The following is a 25,233-nucleotide window of genomic DNA, read 5'->3' as shown; positions in this document are numbered from 1 at the left end:
AGAAGCTTGAGTATCACATCATCATCGCATCTTCCTATTGCCCCCACATTCCCTTTCCAGAAAGCCCCGCGTGTCAACTGAAAAAAGAGTCCGACCATAGGAAGAGTCGAAAAGTAAGGCCGACCTAGAATTCGAGGGGGGACAAATAACTTTGCAGGGGCCGAATCCCGGAACAAACCCACAAGGGAACCGCTTTCAACCTCCGCACCATCGCCGAAAGAGAGAAAAACGTCACACAACGGAATGGGATTTTAAGAGGATTTACTCCTGGGCCTCAAGGGCGGTGCGCTTGGCCTCGGTGCGCTCTGCCCGACGCTCGCGGAGAGCCTTGTTCTTGGCACGCTTGGCGTCCATCTCCTCCTTGAGGATACGCTCGCGTTGGCGCTCAGCCTTGGCCTTCTGGATCTATAGGGAGGAAAAGAATAGGTCAGCCGGATGTGTTTCCTGATAGATTGCGAAGTGGCGGGGTATCTGATATGATATTTCGTAGATCGATTGCCAGATGGGGGGAAGTGAAGTTCATCCGGTGGTACTTACGTGCTCAACCAGAGCGCGCTTGTGCTTGAAGGTGTTACCCTTGCTCAGGTGGTACAGCTCGTGGTAAAGGTGCTTGTCGATCTTGCCGGCGGCACGGTAGCGGACGAGCAGACGACGGAGAACACGCATGCGGCGCATCCAGAGGACCTGGCTGTAAAGAGAGAAAAACAACACGATCAGTATGAATGTTGCCTAATGGACAAATCAAACCCCCTCGGAAGGGTCGAAATTCCATGGAAGTGGGTTTCCTTCATACCTGGGCATACGGGCGTCCTTGGTACCCTTACGCTTACCCAGACCGCGGTGGCGACCCTCACGGCGAGCAAGGTTGAGCTCACGAGCGCGGGTGCGCGAGTGCATGGTGACGGGCTTGCGGATGATGAGGCCATCGCTGACGAGCTTGCGGATGGTCTGGCGGGAGTTGGCGTTGGAGATCTCGTTCATCTCATTGGGGTCGAGCCAAATCTTGCGCTTGCCGCAGCCGACCACGGAGGCGGCGAGGCGCTTCTGGGTGCGAAGGTTGACCCTGAGAAAAAAAAGTTGAGGTCAGCCTCTGCCACACAATCACATTCATCAAGATCGATCCATTTTTCCTTGCTCGAGTGGGCGACACAGCGAGTCCGAAGCGATCAAATCAAAGGGCATGGGTTTTCGTGTAGGCAGTAGATTCGATGGCACTCACATCTTGATGTCGGCGTATCGACGGTCGTTTGGCGGATGATGTTCGTAGGGCACTCGACTGGGAAATCCAGGCAGTGAGAAGTTGGGCGGGCCGATTAGCTAATTCCTGGTAAGCGAGTGCTTCGGCCACACTAGGGTACTAGGGCTACAACCCTTAGCCCTGGTCCCAATCGGGTAATCCGGATCTTGAAAAAGAAAAAAATAAATAATGTGGGGAGAAAACAAGACTTACCAGACGAATACGGGGGAAGTGTTGAAGTTTACTAGAGGATAAAAGAAAAATATCTAGATTTTATGGAAAGTCGCAGTATTGTTCTTTTTTCCTATGTTGTCGCTATGCTGTCACTACAAGTTGACCGTTCATTGTTGGCTTTAAGATCTCGAGAGCACGTGACCAGAGGTGCTTTGCAGGTCACATGATATGTATTGTCCTCAATCTAGAAGGCTCCACTATGCAAACATGACATCTCAAGATGAACTATGAGCTACATGTGAACATTGGCTACCTGGAATATGCTTGTGGTGGTTTCTGATTCTAATAGAACAGCAGCAAATACAATTCTTTCGAGAACACGAATGCATCAGTGATACATCCACATATTTTAATATAAAGCAAGTCTACAAGTACCATGACATCCATTCAATCGTCAAAACAACTTTTGTACGTATAACTCAACAAACAAAATAAACAATAAAAAAGCCCAATGGTGTATCTATAGACATTGAGAATATAACCTTGGGATGCTCAATCCAATTCCTACCCCATCAGGGCAGTCGGGTCATCATAACATCACTTAGTCATCAGCAAATGCAGACTCCCCCAGATCCACCTTACCAATACTCCACAGTTCCTTCTCGTCATCCACCTCGTCATTGGACAGACCCAGTCCACCTTCACCTCCCTCAGCCAGGCGACGCTCACGGGCCTGGAGAGCAAGACGCATGGCAACACGCTTGAAGTAGTCGGACATGCTGCGCTTAGGTCCGGGCGGGAGAGAGGCACCGGGGCCAGTGATGTACTTATCAAAGACCTCATCGTCAGAGTCCACAACGGAGAAGATGGACAGGAAAGCAGCTTCTGCGGCCAGCTTCACAGGGATGACCATGTCACGCACGCTGGCAAAGATTGGCGGGGCCAGCAGAGCCAGATGAGCGCGGGTCATCTCTGGGTGGAGACGGCTGATGGTTCGGATCACCACCAGCGCCAAGCGGCGGGTATCGGACGGGGCACCTGGCGAGATGACTGGAGCAAGAGCATCAAACATTGTCTTGTGCGTCTCGAAGCTGTGGTTACCGTCATCGGCCAAGAGGAATTTACCAGCGGCCAGGACACTGTTATCGGAGATAAAGGTATCTCTGTTCACGATACCCTGGCAGATGGCTGAAGGGGTTTCAGTGGAGAAGTGCTCCAACAGAATGGCAGGAGCCTCTACCAGAAGAGCGTTCAGGCCAAGGACAGACGAGTGCGAAAATTGACCGTTGAGAATACGGTTCTTGATCATAGTGATCGCACTGGCCTCCGGGAGAACCTTGACAAGGACGCCCAGCAACTTTGCGTTGGTGATAGCGACCTTATCAGTCTGGTCACTAGATTCATCGTCGATCAGAGCAAGGATAGATGCCCGAGAGGCATCACTCATGTTGGCACCGGCCTTGCCGACAACCTCCTGTAGGGCCTTCATCATAGCATTCTTCACACCCTCATCAGTAGTCTTAGATCCAGCGATAAGCTCTGTAGAGTGTGTTAGCGATGTTTATAGACTGGGCGAATAGAAATTTGCGAAGCACATACCAGCAATGAGTGGGTCAACCCTGGGGGTCAAAGTAATCAAAATACCAAGACCCTTGGCTGCACGGTTACGCAGGGTCTCACTAGAAGTATCTGCCAGACCACGGGCAAAGGTACGCTGCAACTGAGGCAGGAAAGGCTTGACAGCAAGCGGGATTTTCTCGAGTAACCTGTTAAGGGTGAAGAAAATGGCACCTAAGAGTTTCAAATTAGTAATCGATCAATTGCGTAGGGTAGGCAATTAAAAACCTCACATTTAATGTCTACCGACCGTTCTGATACAACACGAATCAGAGGACCAGTGATCTGAGTGACGAAAGGCTTCAGGGAGTTGGCGTTGGTACGGTCAATAATGTCTGAAATGGCCAGCGCTGATTGAGTACGCTGGTCGGTGCTGCCGTTGAGAAGACCTTGCAAGAAGATCGGCAGAATAGCCATGATTCCCTTTGGCAGGCTGAATCCGGGAAGATCCGCACCGGGCACACCGACCTGTCGCAAGATTTGGCGAGCAGGAATGGCCAAAACTTCCATCTCTTCCTTGCGCATGTGAGACATGAGGCCACTGAGAGCAGTCCATGCTGCCTTGACAACATCCTTATCCGAATCGTCGAATGAGATCAACAGGACGCGAATAATATCTTGGTAGTATCTCGAGAAGTCAACATCAGCCTCCGCGAAGAAGTTGGTGAGGTGGAGAGCAGCCTCAGCCCGGCGATTCTGATCATCATGCTTGACAAGAGCCAGGATGACGTTCATGGCCACATTCAGGCCATCATACTCATCGACAGATATCAACACTGTGTCGAGGGCTGTGCGCAGTTCCGAGCGAAGATCTTCGTCCTTTGTCTGGATAATACCATCCATAAGGCCGTTGATAATGTTGGGCAATCTTCTAGTCATGGCTCCACCCGCAACCTCGGCCAAAGATGCAAGGGCCCTGGCGTTGAAGGCCGTAATTGGGGGTGTAAGAAGGGTGGGAATGAGATTGGGAAGAATGATGTTCGCACGAGTTTGCTCGGTGAGCAGCGTCAACAGCGCAGACAAGGCCTGCTCAGCCTCCTCATCGCTTCTCAACAAGTGAAGAAGGTATGGTAGAACCTGGTCCACGGCCTTCTTGCCCATAATCTGTTGCAAAGCATCAAAGGCCTCGGCAGCTGCCTCACGCACATCTTCGTCGTTATCCACAAGAGCAACGCGGACAGTTGAAATGAGAACCTTCTCAAAGTCTTCCAGACCCTCAGGGGTGGCGGAAGTGATAAGCTCGCGCAGGGCAATACAGATACCCTGCTTGACATCGACGTCGGGCGAAGCCTGAAGACCTTCCTCAAGCAGAGGCAGCAAGGTGGACAGGACTGATTCTCCAGCCTTCTTGATAAGGTCGCCAAGCGCGTTGCTGGCAATGACCTTCTGCTCCATGTTCGAGGATCCAAGGCGGCGAATGATGAGCTGAGCAAGAGTAGGCACCATCTCCTTGAGGATCTTGGGAGAGGCAACCAAAGCCTTCCACACAGCCATAGCAGCACTCTTGACCAAGCCTGAAGTATCGCAGCGACAGATGAACAGGGCAGAGAGAACCTTGTCTCTCCGCTCCTCTCCAAGGACCTCGAGAAGGGACTGACCAGCTTGAGTGGCCTCTTCCTCCTCTTCATCGGCCTCTGCCTTGCCGCTGATACCAGTGAGACTGAAGAGAAGGTCTCCAACCAACTCAACGGAGCTGAGACGGATACGGTAGCTATCGTCCGCAAGACCACGCTCCAACTCGGGAAGAAGAAGATCAATGGCCTTGGTAGAGAAGTTCTTCACCAGCAGACGACCAGCCCGAAGGGAAGTCTCACGAATTGACTCAATGTCGTCGGCCAAACCAGCAAGAATGGGAGGAATGATCTTGCTGAGGTAGTTTGCGAAGCTGTTACCGAAGCAAGCTGGCAAGAAGATGAAGAGAGTCATGAAGCCCTCACGCACAGCAGCCTTGGAGCTGGAAACGTTCTGGAGAATGGTGGGCAGTGTCTCCTCGAGTCTTGTGGTACCCAGACCCGCGAGAACCTCTGCAAGGGCCTGTGCAGATCCCAGTCTGTCTCCAGCGCCGGTATCTGACTTGAGGGTATTCATGAGGTTGGGGATGAGATCGGGCAGGGCATCCTCTCCAAGCTTCTCGATAAGAGAACCCAGAGCCTTCGAAGCGGTGGCACGAGTAGTAGGGACAGGATCGACAATGGCCAGGTTGAGGCCAGCCACAATGATTGGCAGGTGCGAAATAAGATCTTTGCGCTCGGTAAGATGGGCCAAGCTACCAATGATCTGGGCGGCCTTCCGCTTGGTGTTAGAGCGGTCACCAAGACCACGCTCAAGGATGCGGACAACCAGAGCCAGCGAAGGCGCATCCAGGTAGTGCACGAAGGAAACTTTGATCAAAGAGTCCAATGCCTCGTCCGTGTACTTGGTCGGGTCACTCAGAGCCTTGAGAAGCACACCAACCAAGCTCTTGACTTCAGGGTTGCTAATGACCTCTCCGAAACGCTGAAGACTGCGGTTTGCAGCGTTGCGAACCTCCTTGTGTGTGTCGTTCAGAACCACGGTAAGAGGCGGAATGATAACAGGCAAGCTGGCGGCGAGTTGTTGTGGGTCAAGGTAGGCCATGGCTCCGAGGAGTTCGCAGGCTCCCTTTTGACTGCGCCACTGAGTATCATCCAAACCGTCAAGGAGAGTAGGGAGAATCTTCTTCACACCGTAAGAGCTGAGGTTTTGGAAGCAAGCCTTGGAGGCATCCAGACAAGCATCACGGACATCAATGCTGGGGTCACCGAAGCCTCCAAGTAGCTGGGGAACAAGCCGAATGACGTAAGGCTCAAAGGTACGGGCAAGAATGGTCGCAAAAAGCTCATAAGCCAGGAAGGCTCCTTGTCGCTGGTGAGGCTCTCTCTTGTTTTCGGTAGCTTCTTTGAGCAAGCTCATAATCCGGAACTCTCGCAGGGTTGAAATACCCCTACCACTGACAATGCCTCCAAGACCGTACGCAGCACCACGCTGAGTAGCGTAGTTCTTGACATTCAGCAGTTGATCAAGCATCTCTTGGACATAGTCAGAGGCCTTGGGGCCACAAAGTCTGATCAGAGGTGGCAGACATTCCGAAACAGCAGACTGGACAGTTTCAGAAGGAGTTGGAAGAGTCGCAAGAAGCTTCTTCAGAACGGTTTGTAAACGAGGGTCATCGGCCTTCAAATGTCTTGCCAGGGAACCATATAGAACGACAACTGCCTCGTTCAGCAGATCAGACGTCTGGGAGGCTTTGTCCGAGGTTTCCAATACAGTTTCAAGCAGCTTCATCAACTCCTCAACCTTTTGCTGGCCGCGCTGGGCGATGACAGATTTTCCACTCTCCTGCATTTGACTTCTAACGGCAGAGTTCTTATCGACCAGAGGACCACGTTCAATAAGGAACTGCAGGAGAGCAATGACGTGTTCTCCATCAAACAGATCGGTCATGGCAATGAATGCCAATGCCACACCACTACGGCTCTCCCAGTTGTCTGGGTTATCCATCTTCTTGGGCATTCCGTAAGCGTCCTTTTCAGGGGCCTTGGGCTTGACATCTTCGGCATACTTGGCCTGGAGCTCAGAAAAGATGCCAGCGAATTTGCTCATGTCAGATTCGATCGCCTTGGAAAGTGCACGTGCGGCAGCGCCGCGCAGCTGGCCATCCTTGGAGTCCAAGTACCTGATGATCTTTGGAAAAGCCTCATCATCCACTTCGAGCGCGTTGTCTTCCCAAATCGTCTGCGCGAGCTCAACATTTTCTTCCACACTATCATGGCATTCTAACCAAATGTGCTCAGAGAAGTCAAGATCAGTCAGATCAATCTCAGCGTCAATCACCTGAAGAACAGATGTCCTGACGGAGGCGTCGGGAACAATGCTACCCTCCAGCAGAGTCTGCAGTTCCTGTTTGCTGATGTTGGGGGAGATGCAACGACAGAAGTTGAACAATGTATCCTTGATTAGTTTATAGTGCTGAGTGTATCTTTGCATGGCGCTAAGAAGATGTTCAAGGACTTCATTGCGAGGCAGACGCACATCGGAGACTGTAAAAAGGACTTAGCAACGCGTTCACCAGCTAAATTATCCAGGTACTTACAAGAGCCAGAGTGGAAGGACAGAATTTCGATCGCAAGCAGAACTTGCTCGCCTTCTTGGTCGCCTTTGACTTCTTCAATGCCATTCTGGTTTAAAATCAGGAAGAGCAACGGGAGAACGTAGGCAAGAGATGCAGTATCAAGAGGGCGCTGTTCGGATGCGAATCGCAGGCGGTAAAGGATTCTTGTTACAAGTTCTCCAAGGTGCTCCAATTGCCTTTCTGCAGGAAGATTTGTGTTGCCAATGGCCCGAAGGGTGGCAATTCCCACGAACGGCCGGAGAGTGCCCAGGCGCGAAGACAGTTCGTTAGAGCAGGCAACGAATGCCTGAGACACCACGTCACCAACAAAGAGTCCAGCGCCAGCGCGTGCAAGAGAAAGCAGGCAGCCGACTGCTGTATTGATCCATCCCTCGACATCATTGGCGGGCCCAGTGGCAAGGCCACGAATGAGGCCAGCACCACGCTCGATCCGCTTGACTTCCTCAAGCACCTCCTCGCGGATCTTTGCTTCCTTTGCAAGCTGAGCCTTGACTTTAGATTGCTCCTCGGGCGTGAGCTTCTTCGGCTTCGCGCCCTTCTTCTCGGCAAGCTGTGCTCGGAGCTCCGCTTCCCATTTCAAAGTGTCATAGTCCTTGGTGTTCTTATCGAAAGCAGGTTGCTTCGATTTGCTGCTGAGGATGTCAATGAAGGCAGTGCCTTCAGGAGTGCGGGCAATTGCAGCATCTGTAGCAGTGAATTGAGAAAGACGAGAGCCATCCAGATCTGCTTGTATTTGATCGACGAGGCGTGGGATCATGACTTCAGGAGCCACGAACGCCAGATCACCGGCGGCGCTCCAAACAGCGGAGTTGACTTGTGGTACACTCGATTGAACGGGGTCGGCATTAACACCTGTCAATTGCTCAATGCAATCCGCAGGATGGGCACGAACTAGGTTCCCAGGATCTGTGCCAGTTCTCAAGCACAAATCAATCCAAGAGGCGCCTGGGATCAACTCGGGCCGGCTGAGAATCAGGATTTTAATGAGTTGCGATTCAATGATGGCAGAAGCACCTTCGACTCCCTCCTTATCAGCAGCTGGGGGGCAAATGGCCTTCAAGACCTGATGCAATAGACGCTCGCTTCCGGAACCAGCGGAGACAGCGGCAGACTCCTTCTCTGCGGTACGGAAAGCATATATCCAGGTCCAGATAGCGTCGATAACAATGTTTCCAATGGAGGCCATGTCTTTCATGTAAACACCAGATAGTGCTTCCACAGCATTCGCTCGGAAGCTGGTGGTCATAACAGGGCCGGTGATAGCGTAGATAAAAGATTGGGCCCAACCGTTTTTGGACGCCTCGTCAGCACCAGTAAATTTGGATCCAGAAGTGACAGCGGCCAAAGCCCTGACCAGCCATTGCATCTCTTCCTTGGTCCCAATTTTCGAGTAGGTCTTGGGGTTGAGGAGGAACGAGGGCTTTGCGCCCATGACCAGTGATTGCGAGACCTTCTCCTCCCAGGTAGACTTCTCTGAGCCATCGATGTCTGAAAGACGCTCACAGAGGGCTAAGAATATGTACGCAGATGACAATGCGCCGCTTTGAGCTGAGGGTAGCGGGTTGGAGGCAACCTCGCCAAACATGTCTTTCATCTTTCCAAGGAATTTTGTGACAAGAGGCTCAATCTCGGCGCTCTTGAGAGCCGCGACGTCGGATTTCCAAAGCATTTCTCCCACATTAAGCTGCCAGATCTTTCGGAACGGAATTCGCTTGTCGGAAATACCCTTGACAATTGTATTAATAACGTCATCCACAATCTTGACAGAAGATTGAACAAGGAACGCAAGATGCTTGACGAACGCTTTGAGCTCCTCTTCGAGAGCAGGTTCATTAGACTCCCGCGAGAATACAGGTCCAAAACCCTGGACGATCTCTTTCGAGGCTTCTACCGAAGATGTAATTGCAGAAATAGCTTGTGCGTAGGCGACTCGGTGTTCTGGGGCAGTGATCTTTTGTGTCTTCAAGGGGCCAACGATTTCACTGGTGATCTTCATGACAACAGACTCGGTCTGGCATTGAGAGAGTAAAGCCTTGAACGAGTCGGCAGCTCCTTGTCGGATTACCGGGTTGTTTGACTTCATGCTAGATAACAAATGCTTAGACAGACGAGTCTGAACCACTTCCGAAAGATCAATTTCTTTTGGCAGAGCGGCACTAAACGGCGGGATTACGCCACTCAGAATCACTTCGGGAGATCTCAGCATGGATTTCTCCATCGGAGGGACCAATTCAACGATCACATCCTCATATGTAACAAACGAAGTTAGGAAGTCGGACAGTCCTTCAGCGATGTGAGTAGGCACAACAGACTTCGAGCCTACGATTTCCTTGACGTAATAAGCCAGGATGGGTTTCTTAGACTCCTCAAGCACTGGCTTCCTAGCCGGTAGTCGAGCACATACGCCCGAGATGACACCCAGAAGCAATGCGTTCTTGTAACCTGCGGTCGAGTCCGCAGTCAGTCGGCTGACTGACTGGCGCACGGCGTCCTCGCCCCAAGTCTTGTTCGAGAACGTTGCGCGCAATGCACGTCTAGTCACCTTGAGAGCTGATTGCCTTACCGACAGCTTCGGCGTGTGGGCAAAACAGTTCTCCAGGGCCTTCGCATCCACAGCGATCAGGTCCAGCACAACAGCCAAGGGCGTGGCCTCGTTCTCGCTAACCTGCTGCAAAATATTGCAGCACCACTCCAACAAGACGAATGCGGATCCCGGGGCCAGACCAGACTTGGCTGCTTCAATCTTTAAGTTCTCAGACAAATATTCGAGGTGATCCACGGCATTCGGGGTTCGGAGGAGGGCGCGGAGACATTGTTGAACGGCCTGACGTGAGGGACGATCGACGTAAAGAGGGTAGGTCTGGAAAAGAAGCGCTAGGATATCAAGATGAGACTCCGAGGGAATTTCAGATCCTATAGAAACAGAATTAGCGCTTCAATGGCTTTTTGAAAGGGTAATGCGGGTTCAAGATTACCGCTCTTGTCGCGAAGTTCTTGCAGGGCCCGGAGCCTTCGCGAGGTCGAACTCGAGAAGAGAGCGACCCGCAAGACATCCAGATCCCCAGCCTTGACCTGGTCCCATGGAACTCCATCCATGATTGGGGTAGGTCAAACAGGGGAGTGGAGAGGGGGTGGAAGTAGGGTGAGGTGAGGTGGTGGAATGTTGAAGTGGGCTGGTCGGATGCTGTCATAAGAGTTTTGTGTGGGGAGAATCACCGAGAGCCTCTCCGCCGCTCCTACTCAACTATCCGATTCCTGATTCTACAACTCCGCAACCTCCCTATTAATTTGTAAGTAGTCTTGGTGATTACATGGTTATTTGCAATTATTCCAGGTGCTAATCTCATTTATACTTGTTCCCGCTTATTCAGACTCATTCTACAATGCCGCCGAACAATAAGAAAAAGAAAAAGCCGGCCTCTAATCCGGCGCGGGGCTTTGCAACAGTCTCGGTGCCCTCGAAACCAAAGCCAGAGGTTGTAGATACACCTTCGGCCACCGCTACAGAGTCTAAACCTACCCCACAAAACGAATCACAGCCAGCAAGCCAGCAAGACCGCCCAGTCGATGCGGGCGCACCACAAACCGACCCCTCATTACAAAACTATACACCGGAGGAGCTCGAGAAGCACCTAGAGGAAGCAGAGCTGCAGATTCTTGTCGAGAAGAATGCGGCTAAGTGCAGGAGCGACGCGGCGCGCCAAGCCACCAAGATGGATACTGAACGCCGCGTCTTTAGACAACAATCAGTAACCTTGGGCCTTCTCGAATGGCTTCCGGCCGAGGTGCAAGATAGGATTCTGGAGCTAGCTGGCTCAGAGGATCATGATTATCTGGCATCCAATGGACGAAATGTCAATGGAAAACAGGAGGGCTCAGAGGAGGAACTTCTCATAAAGCTCTGGACATTGCAGGAGACGCTTTTGAAGCTTGGTTTCACCGAGGATGGGGTGGAAGGAGCACTCAAGCATATTCTTCTATACTTTAAAGAAGCACCCACGAGTGCCAGTCGAGATGTCGTATGGAACTTGGATGAGGCACTCGAATGGTTGGCGAAACACAGTGCCAAGAAAGATCTTCCTTCATATACACAGACGAATTCTCGCCCCCAGAAAGACGCGGAGGTAACATCATGGATGATTGGTAAATACAAGACCCTGGTTTGATTACAAAGAAAACCTGCTGACCTAAATCAGAATCGGAGCCATCGAGGTCTTCTACTCCAAACAAGCCTTCCAATGGACACAAACAGGAAAAGCCAAAAGCAGAATGGAAGGCTGCAAAGATTGCACCTCTTATTTCATATGACTCGGATAGCTCGATCGATCCTGATTCCATGGTTGAAGAGTGGTTGGATTTCCAAACGAAGCTCTACGGTCTTCGGCCAGAATTGTTTGATCGTCCAGCGAAGGGCAAAAAAGGCCGTGGAGCCGCGCCCAACCAGTCAGACGATCCTGAGGTGGCCAAGTTACAGCGCAAGATTGCTAAAATCGAACGTGATGTTCTCTTTGAGCGCCGAGAAGCTGAATACATTTGGCAAGACAAGTTGGACGATCTTAGGAAGGACGCAGCCTTTCTGCGACGACCAACTGAGAAAAAGAAAGAGATCAATACTGAGAGTTCAGAACCCGAACCGGAGCCTGAAGATCCCAATCTGACTGTTCCGTCACTTGAAGAGATGGACGAGGCGGATGGTCTACTGGGTGGTATGTTCCAGAATGAGGCGGAAAGTTCGGGCTCGATATTAGGTCTACCAGTGCCTGAAGTTGACACCAAAATTACACTTCGAGACTTTGGAAAATCAAGTGGCTTGAGTCCACGACGAGTCTTGGAAGAAACCTGCAAGGCTAGAGATTCGTCGTGCAAGGTAGTCTACCAAGACTTTTCCTCTTCTAGTCATCACAACAGAAAGGCCGTTGAGGTGCGTTGGTCAAAACCACAAGAACCTCCATTCCCATTGGCGGTGGAGTCGGTCACGCACAAGTCGAATGCAAATGCAACTTTTGTTTCGATGGACTCTCTTGCAACGCCTGATTCCCAGCAAGCAGAGGGATACGTATCGACCCTTGCACTATTCATCCTTTTCCCACAAAGTTCCAAAGAAGGCAAGGCCTATCTGCGGATACCTGCAGTCTGGAGGGATCTGTGGACTGAGTTTTCAAATCTGAAGAAGACACAGGAAGATGAAGTAGACAAATCCACTGTCAAGAATCTGAAGCTCCTTGTGCAGGAAAATCAAGGCACATTTGAAGATGACGTTGTACTCTTGGACAATTTCCGGAAAAGAAATGGAAACGGTGTCAAGTCGGCTAGCCCCATGAGAGGCAATGCTAGGGAGAACAACTATCTTGGTGAAGACGAACGACTCAGAGAGGCATGGCACGCGAAGGCATCCGCTCCATCCTTCCACAAGATGATGCCGGGCCGAATGAACCTTCCAATCTGGAACTTCAAAGACGATATTTTGACCACCCTGGACACACATCGAGTTGTCATTATCTGCAGTGAAACTGGAAGTGGAAAGAGTACGCAAATTCCATCTTATATCCTTGAGCATGAAATGCTTCAAGGCCGGCCCTGTAAAGTCTATGTGACGGAACCCCGCCGGATTTCAGCCATCTCGCTTGCTCGTCGAGTCAGTGAAGAACTTGGAGAGAGCAAGAATGATGTGGGGACGACCCGATCTCTTGTCGGTTTTGCCGTTAGGCTGGAGAGCAAAATCAGCTCGTCCACTCGACTTGTCTATGCGTACGTTCTTTGGCCTTTCTTAATTTGGGTATCAATGATCCTGAGCTAACTTAAATAGAACCACCGGTGTTGTTGTGCGCATGCTGGAGCGACCGGATGACTTTCAGGACATTACCCATGTTGTTCTGGACGAGGTCCACGAACGTACAATTGATAGTGACTTCTTGCTGGTTGTCCTTCGCAGGTTGATGCAGAAGCGCCTTGATCTCAAACTTATTCTGATGTCCGCTACTCTCGAAGCACAACGTTTCTCTACTTACCTTGGAGGTGTACCGGTTCTCAACATCCCTGGACGAACTTTCCCCGTGGAAATGAAGTATCTGGAGGATGCAGTTGAGTTGACCAACTATCGGTTATCTGAAGATGAGGCGAACATGGTCCCAGACGATGACATCGAGGAAGCCGAGGATTCCAACAGTGATACTGGAGGTCTACAATCCAGTCTTGATGGATACTCAAAACAAACACGGGAAACCGTGCTCAAGTTTGATGAGTACCGGATGGATTATCAGTTGATTAAAAGACTGCTTCTCAAAATCGCCACTGCCCCGGAGATGGACCGCTATAGTAAAGCAATTCTAGTCTTCATGCCTGGTCTGGCAGAGATTCGTCGTCTAAATGACGAGCTTCTCGCCGAGTCCACTTTCCAAAAGGGATGGATTGTTCATGCACTCCACTCCTCAATTGCCAGTGAAGATCAAGAAAAGGCCTTTAATGTGCCTCCTCCAGGCGTGAGGAAGATTGTCATTGCCACCAACATCGCAGAGACTGGTATCACAATTCCAGATATCACTGCAGTTGTTGATACAGGAAAGGAGAAGATGATGCGGTTTGTCTCACAAGAATCTTGGACCTAGATTCATGCTAATATGCTTTTACAGATTTGACGAAAGGAGACAGCTTTCTCGGCTTGTCGAGTCGTTTATTTCCCGTGCCAATGCCAAGCAGAGACGTGGTCGAGCTGGTCGTGTTCAGGAGGGTATTTGCTTCCACCTCTTTACCAAACACCGGCACGACAAACAGCTGGCTGGACAACAGACTCCGGAGATGCTCCGACTTTCTCTGCAAGACTTGGTTCTACGAGTCAAAATCTGTAAATTGGGCGAGGTAGAGCAGACCCTACTGGAGGCTCTAGACCCACCCTCGTCCAAGAATATCCGACGTGCTATTGACTCTCTCAAGGAAGTGAAAGCCCTCACCAGCAACGAGGCCCTTACACCTTTGGGAAGCCAGCTGGCGAAATTGCCGTTGGATGTATTCCTTGGAAAACTGATTATTCATGGAGCATTCTTCAAGTGTCTGGATGCTGCTGTCAGCATTGCTGCCATTCTCTCCTCCAAGTCCCCATTTGTTAACACTATGGGGTCAAACTCGCAGCGTGATGCAGCACGAAACTCGTTCCAAAGAGGTAAATCTATACTCCATACACCATATACGCCATTTCTAACTTTCTCCTAGGCGACTCGGATTTGTTGACCGTATACAACGCCTATTGTGGCTGGAAGCGTGCACGAGGCACACCTGGCTCAAATGAGTTTTCATACTGCCGGAAGAACTTCCTCAACCCACAGACACTCCTCGGTATCGAGGATATCAAGATGCAGCTTGTTGTCTCAATTGCTGATGCCGGTTTACTGACGCTGGACTCTTCGCAGAAGTCAGCGCTGAACAGGTCAGTCGAACCTTTCTATTTGAATATCAAATCCACCACTTACAGTCCATCTAACAACCTCCAGAGCTCGATCAAGTAATCGAAACCGTCAATTCTTCACTATTCCTGAAGAAAATGACATCAACAGTACAAACGACGTCGTTATCAACTCCGTCGTCGCCTGGAGTTTCTACCCCAAGCTCATCACTCGTGAAGGTAAAGGATGGCGCAACGTTTTGAACAACCAAACCGTGACCTTGCATCCTACCTCTGTGAATAAGCGCGCCGATCCTGCTATCAAGTGGCTTTCATATTACCACATTATGCAGGCTCGCAATCGAAATTTGAATGCCCACGAGACTAGTGCTGTGGAAGATTTCGCGATTGCCCTGCTATGTGGTGAGGCCGAGTTCAAGGTACACATTCCGCCCTTTGTCAACTAATTGAATCATTTGGTCTAACATTACACGCTTTTTAGTTATACTCTGGTGTTATCTCCATCGATGCAAACAGAGTTCGATTTGCTGTTCGCGACTGGAAATCTATGCTCGCGCTTAAATACCTTAATGCGCGTCTGAGGGACCTTCTTGCTACTACTTTTAAGAACCCGCATCGTCCGCTTTCTTATAAACAGCAGCAGTGGTTAGAGATCTGGCAACAGATTTTTGCACAGGCTGGGAAACGCTAGATCGCTTTTCTTTTCTCTTTTTTCTTCTTTACTTTCTTTCTTTCCTTCTTGCTGGTTGGCCGGTTTGCTTCTTTACAATGATCATCAGGTACATATTCAATGGTTGGCATGTCCTTGGGTTCTTGGGTATTGGAGGTTTGGAGGGTTGGGTATGAAATTATAACATCCGGTTCATGGCATTTTTTTGGGCATTGTTGATGTGTAATGACCGGCCGGAAGTATAATGGTAAATATGACGGCTGGATTTTTGAATGCTTCTATAGATCTAGAATAGAGGGAGGGGATAGCATGCGTTCTAGTGAGCATGAACAAAAGTTTTGACATTAAGTGTGGTGTACCATTCGAAGACTAGGGAGTGCATAACTACTAGTCCCTGGGTAGGAGAGGTTAAGTCAAGACCAAGCACCATTCAAGCCGTATAATCATTCATTAGGCTCGATTAGATAAGCTAACCAAAAACAATGTATCGCCTCAGAGGCAACTCGGATAAAATCAGTTCAGTTCATGATCATTCATTACCATCATATCGTCTCTCTAAAACATAACCATGGAGGGTAAGATGAACCCACGGATGCCAGGAAAGAAGACCATTTTCTGCCCCAAAGAGAAAGATGAAAGGCCAAAGCAAGAATGACGCACTTAAACGAGAAAATAAATCAAATAAACCAGGCGATGTAGGAAAGATCGCGCACATAAAGAATTCGTTACAAGAGATTCGTGTCATCATAGTCATCAAGGTGGGTTTGTAGAAGGCCCATGCAAAGCATCATTCTCCGTTTCCCGTCATCAGTTTGCAGAATAAAAAGGACTTCCAACCTCAGAAAGGTTGAGGAAAATTCGTCAAACCCGAGATATAACCAGGGGATTTCAAGTAGAAATAAACCAAAAACCATAAAAAATGCATGCCCCAGAGGATTCATGGAGAGAACAGTTTCCCTATTCTCTCGGTCGTGAGGACAACGGAGAACTTCACGAGTGGGTGTGCTAGGAGAAAATCAAATCGTGAACATGCTAAGTCTGCGGTTATCCATGAAGCACCACAGTCTATCAACAAATCCCAAAAAAACACCAGCCAGAGGAGAGGAAGCGTGTTGTTAAAACACATGACAAAGAGACAACAAGCAATAGCGTGGTAAAGTATTGTTGATGTTTTTTTTTTCTTTTTAGCGGCGACGTCCGGCCATCACAGCAGTCTTCATGGGCTGCAAGATCGGGGCACCACCGACGGGACCACCTAGAGTAGTATCGGTAATAGTCTTGCGACGCTTGGTTTCATACCCATCACCACTCTCGGGGCGGGCCACCTCATCGTCCTCACGCATCCGCTTGCCGCCTGATCCTCCAAGAGGTCCGTTCATGGAGCTCATTGAGTAAGGATCAGAGACACCATTTGCAGGGGTACCACGGGTGTCACTAACGGCATTGTAGAGAGTGGTAGCGGCTGATGGACGTGGGGGGAGTGTTATACCCGGAAGTCCAGTGCGGCGGAGGTCCGCTCACGCTAGTGCGTGGGGTCATGCGGCCCGAACCGTTCTGCTGTGGCGACCCGGTCATCTCAGGAGTCAGTTGCGAGTGCTCTCCGGTAAGAGATCCAACCGACGGGTTGGTAGAGTACGTGTACGATCCGCGGTTGGTATTGTAGGCGGACCCCTGGTCCTGCAGGTATTCCGGCTCGTGGGACGGAACTGATTCCTCGGGACCATTGCTCTGCGAATAGCGCTCAGTCTTCAGCTCCGGGTTTTCCGTCTCCGGGGCGCCTGGAGCGCGACCAGTTGGGGGGGCCATTTCACTCTTCAAATAATTGACGGCCGGGAGTGATTGCGAGTACTGGGGCATACCAGACTGGGTCATCGGTGTGTGCGGAGCGTACTGGGGGTGAGACTGAGGCGGAGCGGAGTAGTAGGGCTTGGAACTGTCATAGCCAGACTGTCCCTGGTAGGGTGGCATAGCGTGCATGTTGTTGCCCGGGGGAGTGGTAGCCGGGGTGGTGGGCAACGAGCGCTGCTGGTGGCTCAGTGTAGTGTCAATTGAAAGTGGTTGAGTGTGCGGCACTCCCGAATTCATTGGCTGCCCACCCCATTCGTATGAACTTCCCTGGTTGGTCACACCCATCAAGCTGGATGCGCTGGCTGGGGGGGTGGGGAAGGATCGATCCATCCCGGGACGGCCCATCGAGGACGGTTGTGACATTTGGGCAGACATGGGGGTCTGCATCGCATGGTGATGCAAGGTCGAGGATTGCGGCGCTGTTGGGGTCCGCTGAGGAGCAGGAGGACCCTCCATTCTTTGTCGCTGGGATTCTTGCACGACCATGTTCGTCCGATTCTGGTTTGCTGGGTGATACAGCAGGCCACCGATGTTGTGGACAAACAATGGGTACAAAAGATCAGTGATCTTCTCCTTGTTGGCGAATTCCAACGCTCGCTCAAATGGAATCCTGATTAAGCTGTCAGTGGGGCCGCTAGGGGGTTCGGGAGCTGCACATACCAGACACCCTTCAAATGCATGGGACCAATCTTCACCACGTGGCGCAACTTCTCACTTTTGAGGATTCCATCGCGACGACCACGAGTCATACCCGCTACGTTCAATAGTTTGGTGCCGTTGATCATGTGATTGTCTGTTTATCTGGTTAGGATGACCGTGGAAGCGAATTGCGTTGATTGCACTCACCCTCTCGCCGCGCAACACAGACACCTTTCGCCTCCACCTGGTAACAAAGACTACCCTCATCTTCCCAAAGGGTCGCGGTGACGCGTGGCTTCGCTCCCGGGGGAGCGACTTGGCCAGTGGAATCATACACATAGCCCTGCAATGGTGCACCGGTGCTATTGCCGTATCCTCCGGGTACCTGGTGGTTGTTCACTGAAGCATTGTTAATTTTTTCTTTCTTTTTCCCACAATTTACGAAAATCGTCAGCTCACTCACCACCTGGTAAAGGCAAAATCTGTGGCGCCATTTGTCCGCCCATCGAGCTTGCTGGTGGGGGATGGCCGGTGGGCGGTGAAGTAACCCCATTGGCATAACCGTACTGCGGGTACGACGGACCATAACTGGAGACGGGTTGCAGGACCGGTGGTTGTTGGTGATAAGGATAATGCGACATGCCGCCCGCGGTGGCGGCCTGTGACTGATATGATTGAGCGGAAGACATATGGGCATGAACGTCCATGTAGGGTGGGGCCTGGTTCATGCTGCCGAGCGAGGTCGGGCTGGGGTAGTAGGCCTCGTTGGGCACGATGGAATACTCCGAATCCAGCGAAAGGCGACCCTGTGTAGCAAGATCGGCGGGTGGACTTCGGGGATCGTGGACGGCCGAAGCCTCGGACAGACTGGTACGAGCGCTGCCGCTCACGCTGGCGTCTTGATAACCACGGGATGGGCCTTGGGGAGCCGTCGGCAAGCTGAGAGCGGGGAGCTTATCGCCCGACAACAGCGGTCGTTCGGCCGCGTGGTGGTTGTACCAGGGAATATCAGCAGGACCGCGGGTGTGGACCTGCGAAATCGACGGCAGCTCCAGCTTTTCGGTTTCACGGGGGAACACTGGAGAAGAGTAGGCAGGGAGGGGAAGATGTTAGACGTCGGGCTGAGGAATGTAATCTCTAGTCCGATGAGCTATGGAAGGGAAGCAAAAAAGAGAGATGGTTTTTTTTCCTCTTTCCTTTTCCTTATGAGAGAGCCGAGCTTTTTGTTCGCTGCACGTCCGGAGCGAAATGTCACTTGCGTTGAAATTGGGGAGGGCAATGTCCAAGCTTTGGCAATGATCGCAACAATGGAGTCGAGTAGAAAATGCAAAGGATTATGGAGGGTAAAGTCCAGTCATCAAAAGTCATTAATCGTGAAAAAACATGAAGAGCAGCAGTGCAGGGTGCATGCAAGAAGTAGTGCAAAGTGGGGATAAGAAAGGGTATGCAAACGCACACCGTTTGGAGAAGGGGCAGAAACAACGCTGAGCCGCAGTATGACTAAGAAGGCTGGGAATTAAGGGAAAGAGAAGAACAAGAATGCGCTGAAAACCCGGCCACCTTTTCCACCTTTTGTCTCTTTTTTTCTCAACAGAAATAGCATCGAATCACCGTGTGGGACCAGAAAGTGGAGGTGCGATCGAGTCAACCGCCACCAAGCAAGGACGGTAACTAGTGAGAGATAAATTACAATACTCCCCAGCTCTCAGTAATGGCTCAGTAATCAAAGGGAAATGCAGGGACAGGAGATAACCTTGAAAGTAGCAAAAAAAAAGAAAATAGGAAAGTAAAATAAATAATAAAAACCAAAACATAACACCAAAACACAGAACAGGATCCACTGAGCTGAGGATCCTGGTCTGTGTGACAAGCACAACGCTGATCGTCCCCGCTAGTACTGCCACGCACTATGCTATACATCACATTACCTTGGAAATAATTGGAATAGTTCCTACAATAGCAAAATAGCAGAATGGAGACAACGGTGACCACAATTGATCCATGGTTGACTCCCGCGGCCCACTGCGACTAGACCCATGGAATGGCGAACAATGAGGATGGAGACTTTCCCCTCTTTTCCCCGTGCAAGACATTTGCGGCTGCAGAAGCACGGTCGATTACCCGAGTTTCAGAACAGCGCTTAATGACCTAGCTCTACGCTCTACGTAGATGAAACGTGAATACTTTTCTACTTTTTTCTTTATATATTCAATACATTAATATGTATATATATATATATATATATATATATGTATATCACATATATACAAATCAATATTATCCTTATAACTATAGTCTTCCTTTTCTCTCTGCAAGGTCAACTACACGGACGTGGGTCGAGAGCGCGGCCCGTCGATCGAAGGAAATAATAGATAAGGCGGCCCGTGAGTAACGGTGGAGTTGGGCGCGTCACACTGAGAAAAAAAAAAGAAAAAATAATATAGGATTAATAAATCATAAATCATAAATCACAATAATAATAAAAAAGAAAACATAAAAGAGGGGGAATCAGTGGTTCAGAGCGCACCACGAAACACGGGTGGCTTGAGTCGATCAAGGGTCTGTTCTCTCGTCCGGATTGTAATGCCCCGTGACGACGTCGATTCTAGATCCCAGCAAGGAGTCTCTAGGGGAACTCTGAACAGTTACAGTTATTCACCGCCAGTCGACTTCCATCCCTTGCATAGATCTAGAGAACATCCACCTAGGGGTTGACATCTGTCAACCTCGGATGTGGGATTTCCCCGTTCTGGTTCCATGTTTCCATAATTGCTAATTCCCAGCGTATCTCTTCCCCTTTTCCTTTGCAAATAAATTAGCTGACTGTATCATTCGCCCCCACTGAGTTACAAGACCGTAGTGGCGTTGGGGTCGGGGGAAGTTCGGGAAGAAACGGGGCACTATACGGTACTAGCTTTCCAACTAGCTCTACGGAGTGCATAGGCAAGTGGAGGAATTCGGAAAAAGCAGGTACCACTTGTTCTCTGAACTCCATAAAAAGGGCCCAGATCCCTGCTATCGACGGCCCGATACCCGCTGTGCAGTGTACAGTAGACCCCAGAGTTAATCCATAATTTGGATGAATAGTAATCCCGGATTTTAATAGGGGGAGATCATCCCAACCCCCTCTTTTGTTTCGAACTTTTGTTTCTTTTTCCTTCCGCCGAGCGGATCGGGGCTTTCGGAAGTAATCAAAGCTCTGACCATTTCCTCTCCACCAAGGAAATGAAGGCCTTGTGATGTATCATCTTCCTCTCCCCGAACCTATAATAAAAAGAAATAAAATCACGTAAGGAGAGACGTGACGATCCTTCGTGGAACCGGGTAATGATAGCACCGGGAGCATCTCGCATCACTTACCGGCTCGGGGCGCACCTCCACTTAGTTTTATTGTTGCCCTCATTCCTTAGGATTATCGATCGACGGGTTCGTCCCGTACCTTGCAGCGACGAGTTACCCTGCAGCCAAGTCCGTGCAGACTGCTATGACAGGTTTCACAGGGGGAATAGGTTGATAGCTATACCGTAGTTGTCCGTGACTGCAAGTGAGTACTGCTACTTAGTAACAGTATCATTGATAAGAGGTGGCATGGTGAAGAGGTCCGGGATCGGCCTCACTTCTAGTCTAGGTGGGACAGAAGAATGAACAGGGATGTTCCCTGACGGATTTCACGTTCAAATGTGTTGTACAGACGAATGATTCGTGGACTCCACACGCTACGTCAAGTCATTTGGCACCCCCGTATCGAGTCGCCGGTCAAGTCTAGATTTCTTCAGTCAAATCGCCACAATTCACACGAATAATAACGCACCACGTCCTGGAGCCCGTGCGACCTGATTTAACCTCGCATTGCGTCCCGTGAGATCGACTGCACGTTCATAATCGTGGACCAACCCATGTTGGGCCATTCCTCCGAGCCCATTTCTTTCTTCTCACCAGGATGGCCCGGGCCAAAAGGTGTAACGACACTAAGAAAGGTGGGGGCGCGTCGATGGGTTGATTGGCTGTGAGCCCCTCTATTGCTGCAACCGCCCGCCGATCGACGATCCGACCGGACAATGACTGGTGCTCGACATCACCACGTAGCGGGCTAGATCATGGTGGATTTCACCGCCAGTTGCTCTTTTCCCCCCCTTGCGTGCAGACGTGGCACAGGTCCTGGTTTTTTTTTATTTGGAGGGTGGAGCTCGCCGTTGATTCTGGATCAAATGCCAATTTCCCTTTTTTTTCCGCCAAATGTGGAAATAAAATATCGTGGAAATAGCCTTGGGGGTTTTTGGCCAAAGAAAGATGGGAAATGGGGGTTTTGGGAGGACGGAGTACGGAGTACGGAATACGGAGACGGTTCTCTGGAGAAAGTCCAGTGCAGAAATGATCGGCACGACGTCAGCACGATAAGATGCATGTACGACATTACGATTTCCTGCAAGTACTGGTAAAAATAAATTAAGTCCGGAGGGTACATGAGCAGGGAAGTCACTTCGTCTCTTCACACCGTCTCTTGCAAGAATGTGCATGTCTCTGGTCTTGTCTGCACCAGCTTACTCTTTGGCGCGATCGCCACATTCTCGAAGCATGCCATCCTGCTCATGCAGGTCTCTGTCTGGGGGGGGATGCTGGGGATGATGGCTCACCGCTGCTTCGATCTGACTTTCAACTGGTGAATGTCTCGCTATCGCACTATCTAGGGATACTGTCGTGGCTTGGATGAACTGGCGGTCGTGCTGGTTTCGCTTCCCCGCCATCCATCCCTTGATAGAGTTGGTTTGAGAGCACGTAAGTTGCATTGACTTTCATGTAGGTGTGCCCAGATGCCTGGACCGATCATTTCTAGGCCCCCGTAGAAAGAACACATGCTGGGATCTGCTGGGATCTGCTGAAATCTGCTGGGATCTGCTGGGGCGTGCTCTGTGCTCGATCATGATGGGTAGTTCGGTCCTCCCCACGTTTGTTCTTATGAATTTCTTTTTCTTGAGATAATGCACTTATCTACGCACAGCGGGTAGGTGCCAGTGCCGCACGGGACCAGTCAGGTACGGGCAGAATGCAGTGGGAGTTACGGATTGCAGCAGGCTTCTGGAAGATGATGAGTCCGTCCTCGTGTCCTAGCAAGGTTTAAGTGTTGGGCGCCATATCTAAGGCTGCAGTTAGCCTAGATCTGACAGGCATGGAATGCATCTCGTAGAACACGTCCAAGTCCTATCTGCCTATTCCAGCCATGTGGCATGTGGTCTTTGCTTAACTTCTAAGTGCTGGATATACAAACCATCCAAGGAATGCACCCTAACCTTATGCTGTATCTCAGGGGCATGTGACCTGAGATGAGTGGCACAGAATGCATGCACGTGTATATCAATGTCCCGAGGTCAGTTTGGTAGGTTAGATTAGCATTTGACACCTGCCATCGAGAAGTCACTGTATTTGAAACGTTGCCTGTTTGCATTGACCACAGTTGCAGGTGATAGGTTTGGTCACGCTGTTCCAAGTTGATTGGCGTTACGGATATCACCGTAGAACCTCTCAATCAAGCATTCCAAGGTTTAGAGCTATTTCAGCGAGTGTTTCAAACCTTGGGCTGTTTCAACAATGCCTCGGCTTCTTCATTTATTCATGATTATGAAACTACATCAACGAAGTTCAGCTCAATTTTTGAAGTTCTCTCTCTATTCTCCGGTCTTAGCTATGTAAGCGTATGTAGTTATATGCATTCCAGCTTTGATGACAATATATATCGCCAGTTCAAATTTACCTACCAGCAACCATCCCGCCAACAATTTTGAATTTGAATTCACCCCAAGTACCTGCCTAGCCTATAGCTTATGCAGACCTGAATATATAATCACATTATAGAAATCAAATAGACTAACCAAGAAGCATTGACCAAGTGCACGACATCCACGTCCCACGTGACACCGCATACCCTATCCAAAAGTAGCAAAATCTAAACACAGGATGAACCATGGATCACCTCCGCCCGGGCCAGCGGCCAACGGCCAACGTCTCCAACAGCAATCTTCCATGAAATCAACATCTTTTTTGCCCCTCACATCTCACCCCGCAGAAACCCCAAAAGCATCAAAGTACACCAAGGCCTTCGCGATCTTCACCACGTCATGCCCGATCCAACCAAGCTCCCCCGCAAACGACCCCCTTCCCCGCAGAACTGCAAAAGATTCGATGCGTGGAACTCCTCCTCCACCGGCCACCAGAGACACAAAGCTGGCTACGCAGGCACAGCTACATGGCGCGATACCCGGTCACTGAAGTTGGAGCGGCAATTCCGGAGTGGAGACTGTCTACGTGAGGAAGATTCTGTCCCCTCATCGCGGTCGCGTGCATTCGATGGGACTTGTGGATCACCAACGGATGATCAAAACAATGACCAAGAAAACGAGCACGAAGCGGACAGGAAGAAGAACAGCTCTTTCAATGGCCACGGGGAATGGAGATGGGTCAACGATGCAGAAGCGAAGCGCTCGCAGTTAGGCGTCAGAGATATCCGCAGTTTCATGGGAGTTGGTAAACGGAAATCTGGCGACGACACACTGCGACCGATCGATAAGAAACAAAAAGTCACGAGTCATGCGCCATTGAAAGACACGGAGAACCGTGCGGAATCAAAGCCGATCATGAAGATCTCACCCACATTACGTCCGTCCAATGCAGAACCGGTATCTGCGAAACCAAATCTATTCGTCGGCACGACAATGTTTATTAACGGCTCAACTCTCCCTTCAATCTCGGACCACAAACTTAAACGCCTTCTTGTCGATCACGGCGCTCAGATCTCTATTCACATGGCGCGCAAGACCGTTTCGCATGTGATTATCGGGCAGCCGAATGCGATTTTTAATGAGGCGACACTTGGGGCTGGAGGAGGCCTTTCGGCTAGGAAACTTCAACAGGAGATTGCCCGGGGCGGGTGGAAGGGTGTTCGGATTGTTGGTGTGGAATGGTATGATACTATATTCTATGCGATTGATGGATCAGCCGGCCTTGGGATAATCACTGACGTGACCGATACTTAGGGTTCTTGAGAGCATCAAAGCTGGGCAACGACTTGCTGAGTCTCGGTTTACCGTTTTGAACGTTGCACCGAAAGGACAGCAGAGTGTTGCTGGGATGTTCGGCCGCAAGTAACCTGTAAGAGTTGCTGTGACACATCCTCATTTGTTTGTAATTTTTACTGCATTGCATTCGGCACGGCGTTGCATATGGCATTGCATGGCATAGCGTTGGGTGGCTTTCTGCAGTGTACCGATGGCGTTGGATAAGCATGATACCCTTTCATTCATACTGTTACTACAAAGCTTGTTCTCCGAAGAGAACAAGATCTGTGATTAGACTACGCATTGAAACAGACGTTGAAGTATTTTAGAAAGACTTTCACTTAATCATAATGCATTACCGTCATCTATCATGACATCCATACTCATACATGATATGTGGGGAACTAGTCCTAGTATCAATTGATACCATATGCTTATAAACCCAGTCAACGC

General features: G+C 50.2%; 4 protein-coding genes across 4 annotated transcripts; 2 read left to right on the top strand and 2 right to left on the bottom strand.

Moving 5' to 3' along the window:
- Positions 1-261: 261 nt before the first annotated feature.
- On the bottom strand, positions 262-10,274 carry N7503_004747 (putative translational activator; the record flags this gene model as incomplete). The annotated part of the gene is made up of 10 exons (XM_057064294.1): positions 262-405; positions 538-688; positions 794-1,063; positions 1,220-1,276; positions 1,451-1,481; positions 2,054-2,950; positions 3,011-3,202; positions 3,262-7,086; positions 7,140-10,091; positions 10,154-10,274. 10 exons carry the CDS (start codon positions 10,272-10,274, stop codon positions 262-264), a joined length of 8,640 nt encoding a protein of 2,879 aa, XP_056922037.1.
- Positions 10,275-10,561: 287 nt separating this feature from the next.
- Positions 10,562-15,265, top strand: N7503_004746 (putative ATP dependent RNA helicase; the record flags this gene model as incomplete). Its single annotated transcript, XM_057064293.1, has 7 exons — positions 10,562-11,321; positions 11,375-12,926; positions 12,985-13,755; positions 13,808-14,334; positions 14,385-14,598; positions 14,663-14,993; positions 15,056-15,265. 7 exons carry the CDS (start codon positions 10,562-10,564, stop codon positions 15,263-15,265), a joined length of 4,365 nt encoding a protein of 1,454 aa, XP_056922036.1.
- Positions 15,266-16,428: 1,163 nt separating this feature from the next.
- Positions 16,429-19,651, bottom strand: N7503_004745 (KilA-N domain-containing protein; the record flags this gene model as incomplete). The annotated part of the gene is made up of 6 exons (XM_057064292.1): positions 16,429-16,678; positions 16,734-17,702; positions 17,753-17,885; positions 17,939-18,130; positions 18,195-18,762; positions 19,640-19,651. The coding sequence occupies 6 exons, from the start codon at positions 19,649-19,651 to the stop codon at positions 16,429-16,431; spliced, it is 2,124 nt and encodes a 707-aa protein (XP_056922035.1).
- A 4,193-nt stretch (positions 19,652-23,844) lies between these two features.
- On the top strand, positions 23,845-24,871 carry N7503_004744 (uncharacterized protein; the record flags this gene model as incomplete). The annotated part of the gene is made up of 2 exons (XM_057064291.1): positions 23,845-24,686; positions 24,760-24,871. 2 exons carry the CDS (start codon positions 23,845-23,847, stop codon positions 24,869-24,871), a joined length of 954 nt encoding a protein of 317 aa, XP_056922034.1.
- Between the last annotated feature and the right edge of the window lie 362 nt (positions 24,872-25,233).

The sequence above is a fragment of the Penicillium pulvis genome, assembly GCF_028828015.1.
Source record: "Penicillium pulvis strain IBT 33274 chromosome Unknown contig_23_segment0_segment0, whole genome shotgun sequence".
Classification (NCBI taxonomy): domain Eukaryota; kingdom Fungi; phylum Ascomycota; class Eurotiomycetes; order Eurotiales; family Aspergillaceae; genus Penicillium; species Penicillium pulvis.
This window is presented reverse-complemented; position numbering and strand designations above follow the sequence as displayed.